The sequence below is a fragment of the Excalfactoria chinensis genome, chromosome Z, assembly GCF_039878825.1.
Source record: "Excalfactoria chinensis isolate bCotChi1 chromosome Z, bCotChi1.hap2, whole genome shotgun sequence".
Taxonomy (NCBI): Eukaryota; Metazoa; Chordata; class Aves; order Galliformes; family Phasianidae; genus Excalfactoria; species Excalfactoria chinensis.
This window is the reverse complement of record NC_092857.1, coordinates 37,137,281-37,151,406: the sequence shown is the minus strand read 5'-3', so window position 1 is coordinate 37,151,406 and position 14,126 is coordinate 37,137,281. Positions and strand designations below refer to the sequence as shown.

Below are 14,126 nucleotides of genomic sequence, written 5' to 3'. Positions count from 1 at the left end.
ATGATATTTTTTGTTGTGGCTGATCTATTATTCTTGCAAAAAAATACACTTATTTATTTTTTTCTGGGAAGTCTTGATGCATGCTAAAATGTTTCTGAAAGCTCCAGTGAATCAGTGATTGTTGTCATCAGCAGTAAAACTCTTGTTGACTGCACTAAGAATGAAATGCAGTCCCTTTTGTGGTTGGGACAGTGAAATCTATCAAGAGCTGAAATCATTCCACTTTGCAAGAGTAAACTGCACAGATCTTTGAAAAGTTTTCTACTTTAAAGCAACAGTTTGCTGTTACCCTGCAGAGAAAACAAAAACTGCCAACACTTTACTGCAGTAGCTGTATGAGTTTTTTCTTTCTTACATGAAAAATATTTTGAAATATTTATGGATCTTTACTTTATGAATATAGCATTTGTTTTCCGAGTCATTGAAGAAAATCAGATTATAAGGAACCTGTTAGCAGTTTTCTTTAAGCCCTTTTTCTCATTATTTTCTTTTCTTGGACAAATACCTTTCTAGAGGTATGGATGATAAGAAGACTAGAGTAATTATATATGCATATACACACACAAAACAAACAAACAACAACAACAACAACAAACACTAAAGGAGAATTGCTCAAATAGGTGTTATTTAAATGAAGTTAATAATCTAGTTCTGACATTCTCCTTGTCCTTGGACTCACATTAGTCAACAGTCACATTTAATGAGCAACAGTGCTAGTTTAGTAGTTCTGTAATTTGTAAGTTTGTCTGCTACAAACAGTAATGTGTAATACACATACATGGTATTCTGTCAATATCTTTAAACACAAAAGTACATTCTACAGCAAGTGTTTATTTCCTGGAACACTGCAAAATACCTCTGGTTATGTGCCAGGCTTTGTATAACTGCACTGATGAAGCATACATGTGCGTGTATTGTATGCATGTAACTCTAGGTAATAAGATGTGTTTAATTGTCTACCAAGTTTAGGAAAAGCAGACAACTTAAAGTTTTTCAGACCTAGTGGCAGTTTTCCCATGTGCACATACAAATCTGGTTCCAGCTGTAGGCAGATCATGCAGTTGCCTGTGGAGGGAGACTGAGGGTAGCAAAATGCCCAGTTCTTTACCTTTTCTCCCTGAATCTTCTTTTATCTGTTCCCCCTATTTCCTCTGTCTGTGTGGAGCCCTGAAGTCAGTAGGGTGAGCTGCACAGTGATGTTGCAGTAAAGTGCTGCGCCTGTGTTGCTACCTGGGTGAATATTTACATAGCTTCTCAAGCTGCTCTTGCACTCCCTGAATTGCCACAACTTGACATTTATAAGATCTAGTTAGTTTAAAACTTGATATTTGTGTGTAAAATACAGCTTTTGAGTAAATTCTGGTCTTGTTCTTAGGTACAGCTTTAGAACCAAGCTCTTTGCTCCAACTCATGTTTTTTTTAGGCTTTAGAAGCCCAGATGGATCTTCTTTGGGCTTCTCACCACGATCTTTTTGTGTGTAGTTGAATCAGGGAACTAATTTATATTCTCCTTCTATGGAAGTGGAAGTGCAGGCCTCAACTACTTCATAATAAGCCTGGTAGTGATTTTTTCACTTAACATGAATTAAAGAAACCACAGCAGGCATCTTTATAATCAATATAAAGTGCTCAGCTTCTGAAAAAAAGATGTATAGCAGTAAATTTACTGTCAAAGTATCTTTTAAAATGATAATTCTGTAATAGTGGCCTGAAAAATTTCTATTGAATTACTTGTCAGCTTGAAAAACCTTAAGGCACTAAACTACATGGAATAAAGACCTGTGATCTTGGAATTACTAAATGCATCAACCCATGACCAGCAATATAGGCATGGGAATAAATTTTGTTACTCTTTGTACTGTTTCTCACTTCCTTTTTCTGGTATGCATCAAGTGCAGTAGATAAGAATCTGAAAAGACAATTACAGCTACTAAGATACTTTTGTTTTCTCTAAGCTGGATGTGTTGAATATTTTGTTCAACACAAAATGGCTTCAACTGGACAGAGGTTTTTCTGAAGAGTCCATTGTCTGATAGTTATGTCCTCCTGGTATGGACATGTAGTCCCATGCCATGTGGAAACCAGGAGCCAGAACTGTTCCTCATGTGATGTGGAGTACATTGCCTCCCACTAGCAAGTGGCCTGGGCGCCTTCCTGCAAGTGAGGGCCTGTGTATGTCTGGTTATCTTTTGGTAAGGATGTGATTCAGTTGCTGTGCAGGTAGGAAAAGCAGGCATTTACCTCATTTAGGAATGCCGTGGAGACGTCCACATGTACTGCTTAGCAGTGTCAGAACTAGAAGAGCTTTCCCAAATGGTGAGTGAAGTGTTGTGCATGGAATGGTAAAATTTAATGTTCCATGTTGCCTCGATGCTGGAGAGAAAAGCCCAAGTGCATATGAGAGTTTAGCTTCCTTCTTTTAGTATTTCAACCTACAGCTTCTGCTTACTAGGAAAAAAAGGTAAAAGTGGTATTTTTTATTCAAACGTGTCTGCTGTCATATGTGCAAAATGTACTTCAGTTTTGATATATTGGTCAGGGTCAATGAGATGCATCCACCTGCATCTGCTGTAGGGCAGGCTAGTTCATCTGACAAATGAAATAGTAGCTCATCTATTTTGTGCTCTAACATTAGAACCACACAATTTGTAAACTTCAGATGGTTGCTTGCTGGAAAGAATCAATAAAGAAATAAAATCTTGTAAGTATTCTGATCTGAAACTTTGCAGAGGATCCAAATTGCATTCTTTTAATTTCCCTGAAAATTGAGCTGTACTCAGAAATCAAGGACTGAAAATTTGGGAATTAAACACTATGTTCTTTAGTCAGAGTGAAAAAAAGGTTTAATCCCTAGTTTTAAATGCAATGCAGCTATAGCTATGGAGCCCCTATGGCGCCTTTATAGTACCACATAAAACTCGTGTGGTATTTTGGCTCATAACACTGATTTGCACTGTACTGCTGGCAGTTTTACAGCTTACTGTTCTCACTGTCTTTAATTGGTGGACTGATAAATCAATAGAGGAACAGCATTATTTTGGGTCGGGGTGGAGAGAACAATTTTGTAAGCCTGGGAGGAGAGTTAGTATTTCTGATTCACATGAACATTTCTTTGCATAATGTGAGAGGACCTTTCACTTAATTACCACTGGAAACCGTAAGTGCTTAATTGACATAAAAAAGCCCAATATAGGCATTTTACAGTTTTCCTTTTGATCTTCCATGTGGGTGCATATTGTACATGCAATTTGAAAAGAATAACTAAAAGGCTCTGATGTGGATGTGTGCTAGCATGTAAGGAGGGTTTATGTGAGTACAGAGTATGGTGCAGCATCAAAGGAAGGGATACACCCATTTCACTTATGAATAAATTGAGCATGTAATTAACACCTGGACTTGACAAAATACTTTTGAAACACAATTAAATCTGCTGCTTTTCTGCAATGAACAGAAGGGCTAGAAGTGAAAATATTGTCCCCTGCTGACTTTGATTTTGAATGTACTTGACTTCAGATACAGATTGGATTCAAATGCTTGAAACCCATCAAGCTGCAAAAAGAGCACAATTTCATTCCAACTGAACTAAAAGGAATAAAGGCTTTTTAGGGCTGGTTTTATTTCTTCATTTCATTAAGAGAGACAAACTCTATCTTCAGATTGAAGGAACAATCCTAATTAATGCAATCTTTCTCTTTTCCCATAGCAATTTATCCAGAAACAAGCTCTCAAGTTTGTCCAAGAAGCCTTTTCGCCATCTGGGTTTGTCTGATCTGTAAGTTGACATTTCTTAAAATACAGCTTATTTGTGTCTAGAATGGAAGAAAGAGAATTTAAAGTTTGCTCTGTTGAAGAAGACAGACAGCTGTCAATGATTTGGAATGAAAATCAGATCCAAAGAAAGCAGCAATGCCAGTGATTTAAATACATAATATTTATAAATATATACAATATATTTTATATATATATATATATATATATATATATATATAAATTAAATTATAAATTATAAATAAATTATAAATAAATATTTTCTTTGCACGGCTTGACTGGGATCAAGTGTTTGTTTAAAACAAACACACAGGTTGAAAAAGCCTATTCTCATCAGCTGTGAAATATTTTTATTGTTTTTGAGTTATTTCACAGAAAATGACGTTTGAGATAGTTTAGCACAGCCATCTACAAATTGTCAAATGATTTCTCTGTCTTGCATTCTTATATATATTGGCTCTACAACTGTTATGGTTGTTGTAGAATATTGAAGAAAGTTTTTACTTTCCCTTTGAGTTGCATTGTGCCTTAAGAAATCATTTTCTAATGAAGTACTGATGGACGTATACTTGCCAGTCATTTCAATGTTACATTTTTATCCTCTGCTCTTTCAAACAGAGATTATGAATTATCACACATTCTAAAATTTTATTCGTAAGGGCTAAAAAATGAGAGGATGTAACATGCTTCTGAGGCAGATTGTGCTTTCTTGTGTTTGAGGCTTGCACAAAAAGTAAGGTCTGCAAATGACTTTGGGACTGGGGATACTGACACAAATCAGAAGAAAGACAGAGACTGTCTTTTGCATACTTTTAAATAATGACTTTCCTCACCGATTTCTCTGAATTTTTAAGGCCTGGAATTGTCTTTCTCTGTGCAGTCTTTGCTAGTACATGGGACTATAGAGGGAATTCAGGAGCTTTGGGAGGATTGAAGCTGCACAATAGAGGGAGGCTGCTCTTGTAGAGCTCAGAGCAGGGTCAGAAATTACCCAAATGCCAATTCAAGAATTGCAACATAGGCTTAGAAATCCTGAACTTCTTTTAGTGAACTTCAGCCTGTGAGAAATGAAGTGAGTAAATCATGGTGAGGCAAAAGGAGGTTATGCCCCTTAGGTATGTTTTGTTGATGATTAAGTTGGTATAATCTCTTTCTTTACAGTGCAGGAACATTGCTTGCTGGAATTTTCTTTCATAACTTGGCAGTTGCTGAGCACAGACAACCACTGATGAAAGACTAGCTAGCTGCAGATTAGTCCCATTGCTGTATGCCCTTCACAGATCTGTTGCTACTGAAGCCTCTGTTGCTTCATACTTCTTGTTTAGTCCCTGCCAAAAAGACACTGTTAGTGTGTACATGTCTCTGGCTTCTGTGTTTTTGTAGACATGGACTTGACTAATAGGATGAAAGACAAGCACAGTGTGCTTTGTTTCGGATCTTCCTAATGTTTCTAAGCAGATAATAGAGAAATGGGGTCACCTTTGTCCCTGTGGGATGCAGAGAAATAAAGGTGGGTATGCTGTAAAGGAAAATTTTGAAGGCATACTGTGTTTCCAGTTCTGTTGATTTTTCCTTGGAGTTAGTCTGCTGCAATTAGCAGGTTTATTCCCAAGCACAGATCAAGCCATTCTTGGGCTTCTTCATCTCAGGTGAACTGTTTCTTTTAGGTTCTGTGTGGAGTAAATGCTTGCAAAGATTTTGAGGGAGAACAAAGTCAATGTTGCTTTGTTCATAACTATTAAGTGAGTTGATGTAAGGAATGTAAGGAAAAGAAGGTGGGGATGACAAAATAGAGCCTGGAAGATGGAAAAGCAGTGATAAAACCAGTATCAGTTGAGCAGCTCCACTGATAATAGGTAACATACAGGTAGAAGATTAGAATGGGGAGGAGAAGAATGCTGGAAGGGAATTCTGAGTGGAGAATATGCCATAAATTGCCTGTAAGAAGGTTACTCTAGATCTGAAAAAGAAGTGTCTTGTTGTTAGCACACTTGTAAATAAAAACATAAACGGATGAAAAGTTCAGGCTAGGGTGAAATAGGAGATATTTGCCAGATACTGTAGAGAAGGAAATGCTGCCTTGAAAGGTTTCTTCTTTTAGAACAAGCTGTAGCTGCAGCTGTAAAATTACAGCAAACAAGATAAAGACATGTAATTTCCCTCTACTAGGTTAGATTCTTTCTTTCACACAAACGTATGTGGAGAGCCATCATGCTTCTATCCAGCATCCTGCCTATTATATGCCTAACTCCTCTAATGGATTTGACACAAGGTAAAACAGTGGAAGAAAGGACTGCTTAGCCTCTGATCGAAGGAAAATTGTCTTTTAAATGAAAGTTGTATAATGAAACAGAAGACAAAAAATAAATATTATTTCAAAAATGCACATCGTAGGTTTTGACCCATGGGATCCTAGTATTCATACTTGTCTTGCATAAGCGATTCTTATTTATGCAGTAGTGCTGTGGAAGTACAGTTGATGACTGCTGTGACTACCGATTGGGGTAACCCATGACACGATTGCTCCTTAAGAGGCTTGCAAGAATGATCCCTGCAGCTTTTTATCCACAAAGAATTTCAGATGACTTTTGAGGGAACAGGTTACAGCTCTGAAAACCTGTGCTTTTCATGATTTGTACATTTTGCATCCTCAGGAGTTAGCCTCCTGCACATACAAGCATAAGTACTGTAAGCGACTTATGTTTAATTTCTATACATCAAGAATACTTCGGAAATTTTGTTAGTAACAGTCATTCTATCTGTAATGAAATGCCTCAAACAGTCACTCATACTGACTGTATTGGATCTCATCTCAGATCATCATGGCCATTGTCTGTGATCTACATCTACAGGAGAAAAAACTATGTTGGGTCACTTCTTCTGTAGTTATTGGGATGTTTCTGTTTATTTTTCACTTGGGCTGCACTGTATTACACTCTCATGTAGAATTTGTTAATTCTGCTCATGTGTGATTTAAATTCCATACAGTGTACTCTGTAGCTATATTATTCTGAACACTTCTGTTTCAGGGTCACCTTTTCAGTTAGTGTTTCAACATAACACTACATAGTGTTTTTACTTTGAGATTTTCTAGTATTATTATGAGTGATTCTTTAAGGTTAGGTGAGTTTATTTTATTATTATTAGAGTTTTAAGAGTTTACCTATAATGCATAACTCTGAAGGGAATTTGCCACCTAGTAGCAATAAGCCCTGGTATGATCTTCCTGGAGTAGTACATAGCATAGAAGAAACGAGTTCTGGTTTCTGCTTAATTGTTACAAAATAAAATGGAGCAAAATGATTTACACCAGTTAACTGGAGGCTGTGACTGAGCCTCTGATCTCTCTCGTCAGCCTGGATAACAGTCTGGAGTCTTAGTAAGGCTTCATTTTCTGTGAGGAAGCAACTACCTACTTCCAATTTGCATTGCATTGAGGGTTTTGGCCCTTACCTTTCTACTTTCACCCTGCTGAGTGCTTTGAGTCCCTCTGCCCATCAGCTTTTTCTATACACATGATACGCTCTGCTTTCTAAATGTATATATTTTTCTCTTTCCTACAGGATACTGGTGGATAATCCATTCAAGTGTTCCTGTGAAATTATGTGGATTAAGAAATTTCAAGAGACCAAGTTTTACACAGAAGCTCAGGATATATATTGTGTAGATGACAATGACAAGCGGACAGCCTTGATGGATATGAAGGTCCCAGACTGCGGTAATACTCTTTAAAACATATGTTTACTCTTAAATTGTTGTAGGATGGGAAAGACAAACATACTTTTTTACAAGACACCTTTCAGAATGACGACAGCTCTACTTAAGGAAAGTGTTTTAGGAGAGAGATTAAGCTGTCTGTGGTCTTTCATCCCACATGGAATAACTCTGGAAGCTTCACATGTAGCCTTCTTTTCCTTGATGCTTTTAAAAATATACCATTATTCAAGTGCAGGAAGACAGAACATGAATTATAGATAACACAGAAGAATTATATAAGAAGCATGTGCCTTTGTCAGACTAAATGGTAGTACTTCCAAGCTGAACAGACACAGAATTCTTCTTCCTTGATTTTTTAAAGCTATTTGAGGTTAATGAAATCTTTACTGTCCTTCAAAACTGCAAACTCTAGTGCTAGTAGCAAAGAAAGAAAATGCAGAAAAAAGGAAAAAAAGTGTCAGCTAACAGCAGTGAATTAGGGAATAGCTCAGTATTACACCCAGATAGAAATCTAAAGAGTTTGCTTGTGTAATTTATGCAAAAGAATCATTTCAAGCTTAGGTCTGTAACATTTTTCAGCACATTATTTTGCATTAGTGTATGTGGATTTGAAGGTTGTGGAAAAGTGACACAAAAAGGCTCTTTTTTTTTTTTCTGTACAGCTTTGCTTCCTGTATACTGGACAGCTGGAGAGTGGTTAAGAGATATCTGTTGTGGATGAGAGGCAGAGTCTGAATGTTCCAGTCACAGCATGAGGGCTGCTAAAGTCTGGGATTTTCTTTGCAGAGCAGGCAGCTGGGTGCTTAGCATCTGGCAGGCAAAATAGAAAGAGATCAGGGTTTCTTCATGGAGGGCTGGTTTGAACTGAACCTGTAAGTGAAGGTAAATGGTAGGAAGAACACAAAACCTATACTTTCTGTCCTTTCGCCAGCCACTGAGCATCCTTTTATCCACGGCATTTGAAATATGCAGGACTGTCTGATAGCAGCTGCCAGCCAGGAGACACCATGGAAGAGACTTGATGCAGACCTAATGTGTTGCTGTCTTTAAAGGCAGAAATGTGTATAATGGCCATTCTATTGATATTACTGGTCCTGCACCTCTGTTGCTGTCAGTTGTGGTAGTGTCTGGTGGGGTTAAAAAAAACATGCAACCTATTCAGTAGGTCTTGTGGTGCATTGCAAGATCTGATTCATGTGAGATGGGAGATGATACCAAGGTCAGATACATATACCCAACCCCAAGGCTCAGCTGGATGAAATATAAGGTTGGACTAGTCTGGTGAGCATGGAAAGGTGTCCTGGTGGACTGAGGTCAGGTAGTATGAAACAGGAACTCCAGCACAGTCTCTGGCATTGTCTTTAGCTGACACATCTGGAAGCCACTGGGCAGCTAGGATTTTCCCCTGCAAACTTTTGGTGTTAAATATCCAGGATTAAACCTATGAGGCATTACTTATTTCGATCAAGTTTTTCACCCTCTGCAGTTGCAGCAGGCCTGATGCTGACCTGTTGATACTGTTTGTGTGTGTGTGTGTACACGTGCATTGTGCAGGCACATTGTGACAAACACCTGACATGAGAAGAGAATGTAGTGCTGTTAAGAAGAAGAGGAGGAAAGGTGAGGATAGATTGGAGTGGAATTTACATTTGGAAAGCATGCACTCTTCTGAAGATTTGTATGGAAATCTGCAGAGGCCTGCAAATTATTCCTAGTCTTAGTTTAATGTTGGTTTACATGCTTTGAATATCATTGAACTTTGCACACGTTTTGGTTTTTCTTTCCTTTTTCCTTCTTTTTCACTGTTTTGCAGTAACAACACAGCCATTCCCTAGGCACAAGAGAGGGAACCCCAGGTGAAAAGAAATGGCATTCTTCATGAGTGAGCCCTGAGTTCCAGATGAGGTCTGGAAGATCCACTACATGGCTGTTTTTTTTTTTCAAGATACCTGCAGATATTTTTCTGTATTTAAAAACACAAGACAATTTCAAAAACAAACAACACCTCCACTGTTGTTTGTTTGTTTAATTTCTAGCACTTTCTGAAAGGCTATTAAGTGCAACACAAACAGAAGAAGAATGCAGCTTTTGCTATATGTTATGTATACTCATTGTCTTTTTGTCTGTGGACTGCATAGTTCTTTCAGCTCCTTTTGATGTCAAGAGAAATTTTTTGGGCATGCAGACTTCAGAATTTTGTTAATAAAACATTTTCTAACATTATCTGCTAATGAAAGGATTTCATCCCATCTCTCTGGTTTGTTAAATTTTTTTGATTTAGGAACTAAGCAAATGTGCTCTTTTGTATGTGTGCAGGTGTTATTAATTACTTCATAATATTATACTAAGTGGCCAGTACAGTATGTGGTAAATGTCTTGGTAATAGGACATCTCACTACTGTGTGCTGTTAATAAGCCTCTTGCTGGGAAGTTGGAAGAGGCCACTGTGGTTTCTTGATCACAAGGCTCTGGTTTGTAGGTAATTGATGTGAAAATTAGCAAAGTTCTGTGGCACTTTACTTATTGCTTATGTGGTGGAAATGCTCATTAATGTGCTGATTAAAGGCTGTTTGCAATTTAGGTGACATCAAATTTGTGATTTCTTTTCCTGAGGTTTAGAATCAGTTATACTGACTTGCTAGAAGATCCTTTCCAGCTGCAATATTAAAAGTGTTCTTCAATTTGTAGCAATATTTTTTTCAACTGCATTTGAAATATATTAATACGTTATAAAAATTGTCAGACACTTTTTGATTTTAAAGTCGTACTCAATTACAATTTCAAAGGTTTTTATCTACCACTACCATAATGGTTTTAGTATTAGAGAAATTGTGGTATTTAGTTCTGCTGTTTTCACAGCATTTCCTGGTTGTCCATGCAGTTGAGATAGTATTGCTGCCTGGACCATGCTCTTTATTTTCACCTGGTAACCTGTATTAGAAAACCTAGGAAGAGAAGTACATTTTTGGGTGGTAGTATCTCTGTAAGCAATGATTGCAGTCGCCACTGGTGTGCGAGTAATGTCACTTCTAAGTTCCTCAGTTTTCAGATCATCTGCAGCTCTATGAATACTGTAGAGAGAAAAGCAGGTCCTTTAAAACTACTTATTAAGGTGTCACCCTCAGGAAAACATTTGATCACTCAGCTGCTGTTGTTGAGTGGTACTGAATGATGTCTTTTTTTCTTGTGGTGTTTTTGGGAGATATGCAGCTTCTACAAATGTCTTGCAGTTCCATGTGGGTTTTTTGTTGCTCTGGATCTCAGTCTGGTGATGCCTTTTTGCCTTGTCCATCTGTACAGTTTTGTTACACAAACTGTTATATATATGCTGGTGTGGTGCTTGATCTGGCCTTCAGTTTTGTTTATCCTACCAGCATTCTATGCTCATTTATAATATATATTTATTGGTCATATATGCCAGTTAAAGTGTATTGAACAAAGTGGTAAATTCTTCTCATATACTAATTCACTGAACATATAGCAAACATATGTGTGGGCTAGCTATTTGTTTAGATACGCAGAAATTTTGTACAACCTCAGGCAAGCTTTTAAGACCCTTAACATTTTTCTGTCTCTTCCCTTGTGCACAAGGAAGTGTAGAGTGTGGGTTTTACTCATGCTTCTTGTGTTAGCTAGCAACACTTTAGAAGTCACTGCTGTAATGTAGAGTTGCAACCTGAAGAGAGGGTGGCCCATTTCTTGCTTGGTTGGGAAAGATATGACATATTTACATATACAGGACTGGGATGGGTTTGTCTTCATTTTAGCTACATTCTGGTGGTACTTTTATCCTAGAGGTAAGCAAGTAAAGGAAATACCAGATTGGAGTCATGCAGTTATAAATTCTACGGAGGGAAAAAGGCAAGCTGAAGGATTGACAGGTTTATTTCTTTAAATTTACAGAAAAGATTTGTAGTATTAGTGAGTCAATAAAATAAGCATTAGTTCTTAGGCAGACACAGTAGAAAGCAGTCTAAAACCACAAGCAAAGGCATAATCCAGTGAGTGTTGACATCTTTTTCCATTATCAGCCAGACTTCACAGATAAGACTATCAGAAAAAGACTTTTACAGTGATTTCTGAAAAACCCTTAAACATTCTCTGTGTTTACCTTTCAGAGTATTTATGGACTCTCTAGCCTGTGTTGTTTATTTTGGCTTGAGAATCAGATGTTATGTATGATGTGTGGCGGCAAACCGTTCGTATTTTCTCTGTTAGTTTTAATTCTTATCTGTGATCATGGACTGTATGAAAAATTGTGGTTTTTTTGTTTTTTGTTTTTGTTTTTTTTTGTTTTGTTTTGTTTTGTTTTGTTTTTTTCCCCCTGAGAGTTTTGTTAATAATTGGATTTTTCTGCTCAGATGTTGTTAAGGATTTCTGAACCTAATTGAAAAAAAATCACCGTTTCAATTTTTGAGTGAAAATAACCAATAATTTGAAAAGGCAACAGGGATCAGAGATGTACATAACTTACTTGTGACTGTGCATTTCATTAAGCATCCATTAACTACCATAGACATATACTATGTAAAACCAGGCTTGTGAATGATGTTAGCTGAATACTTGCAGTGTAGGTGAACATCTCAGTAATAAATAAATAAATAGAATTTCATTTTGTAATTCTGACTTGACATCTGCATGAACTTACATGAAGTAGGTTTCAAATACAAAGCTGATTAAAAATATAAAGTGGAAAGACACTACCTAAGGAGAATAAATGTAACTTGACCACTGAAGTATTGTCCTTGAATTCAGTGTGTTGAACAGTTTTGTCAGGGTGCTCTCTGTGCCTGACTTGATCTGTCTTTGTACATGTTGAATACTATTCTAATGAGAGAGAATGACAATTTGACTGTTGGATATAGGTATTCCTACTTTGCTTTTGAGGTATAATTTGTGTGATGAAGACTAACAACTGGATAAGTATGTCCCAAAGTCTTTTATTTTCACTTAAGAATTGGAGACTATTCATGAAGGTGTCCCTTCAGCCATATACAAACAAGGCAGCAAGGGCGAAACCCATTGTTTTTCTTATTTATGTGGTTCTCTAAAAATGTTTCTGTTTCAGGGTCATGACAAGTTGGCACTATTTTCATTATTTTCCAGACACACATACAGAATTCTCCAGATAAAGCTGCAGGAATCCTAACCACATTACATACACTAAGTGAGTAAGAAACCATTTGTTAGAGGTTCACATAAGCTAATTCAGGCCTCATTATCTTGCATTACAGACTGTTTAGCTTAGTTCATCTGTTGAGCTTGTGGCTGCTGTATTCACCCCAGCCACACTGAATGTATTTGGTTTTCTTTGGAAAGTTGATGTGGATAGACTGAAGCTTACATACTATTTGAGAACAATTTCCCCACCTATAATTTAATTTCCTTAACTATTCAGGGAAGTTGAGAGAAAATGTGGCCACCACATACCTTCAGGAGACTGTTATCATGGAAAGGAGGTAGTAAGGTTATCAGCCTCCACAGAAATATATAATCTGAAAATTCTTCTGGGAAAACTGTTGATATTAATACCAGGGATGGGATAAATTAGAGGATTCAAGTTCTGCAAGATCATTTTTGAATGAGTACCTTTCTGTTAGAACCCACACCAGCCCTAGTGACCTAGTGACCTGGGCAGAAGCTCAGGAACTGGCTTAACTGGAGAAAGACACCATGGAGTCATGACCTCTCAACTGGTTTGAAAAGTCAGCAGCAAGTTTCTGTGCAGAAGCCAGGTCTCTCTACAGGTGAATTTGTTATAGTGCACAGCAGGTGGTGGTTCTTCCTAGCTTTCACGACGACGCTCAAAGCACTGTCTGGGTTGCATAGATGACACATTTGTGCACCCTGACTGTTCTGCAGAGGTTGAATTCATTGCTGTGGTTGTGAAGATTGATTAGAAAGTTTTGTGTTTTTGGTGGCATAGATGAGCTTTACTTGAATAAGTTTGTTTCTGGTGACAGTGTCAGCTAAGCAGGGAGCGGATAAGTATGAATGCAAAGTAAGGGTGTGTTGGCTCTGGGAAAGCATACTTTAAAGAATCATCATCTTCCGGTAGAGGCTGTACTTGTTTAATTATTTTCTGTAAAAGTTCCCAGCCGAATGTTACAGTCAGGCATGTCATGATTGGAGGCAGATTTCTTACAGTATTTTAGCATACTTGGGTGGCTCAGTGAGCTGCCACATCACACAGACTGCTTCCCTGCAGAAAGACGTTCTCCATAAACTGGCGAGGTGAGTGTTGTATCAGATCTAGCAAGTACAAAAGCAAAATCTAGACTTTTAAGAGGGTATGCTGAGGCAGCATGTATATCTGGGTGGTCTGAAGAGGTTACCCTGGAATGATGTTGTTCAGTGTGCAGATGCCTTCTAGCTGCTTGTTACGAAATGGTGAAGGTGTGGACAAGTCATAAACTCTCCTCGATACTTCGTCAGAGGCTCTGTGTTTGGAAACAATCTCTCATTATGGTAGGAATCTATACCACTCCTTTGAAAAAGGCATAACATAAGGTCTTTTATTTTATGTTATTAAAAATAATAATAATAATAAAAAGGAGGGTACTGTCAATGGGAGGAGATATGCCATCCTTCTCTATGGGATTTAGCCTACAGATTCAGGGAAATTGTCCTTGCCACTAACC

General features: G+C 37.6%; 1 protein-coding gene across 7 annotated transcripts in view; it reads left to right on the top strand.

Moving 5' to 3' along the window:
* NTRK2 (neurotrophic receptor tyrosine kinase 2) overlaps positions 1-14,126 on the top strand; it is a 202,265-nt gene that overhangs the window by 20,064 nt on the left and 168,075 nt on the right. For all 7 annotated transcript variants that reach the window (XM_072359872.1, XM_072359865.1, XM_072359866.1 and 4 more), the window contains exons 4-5: positions 3,704-3,772; positions 7,332-7,486. In XM_072359872.1, the coding sequence (XP_072215973.1) occupies positions 3,704-3,772; positions 7,332-7,486 (224 nt within the window). The remainder of the gene's footprint in view (positions 1-3,703; positions 3,773-7,331; positions 7,487-14,126) is intronic.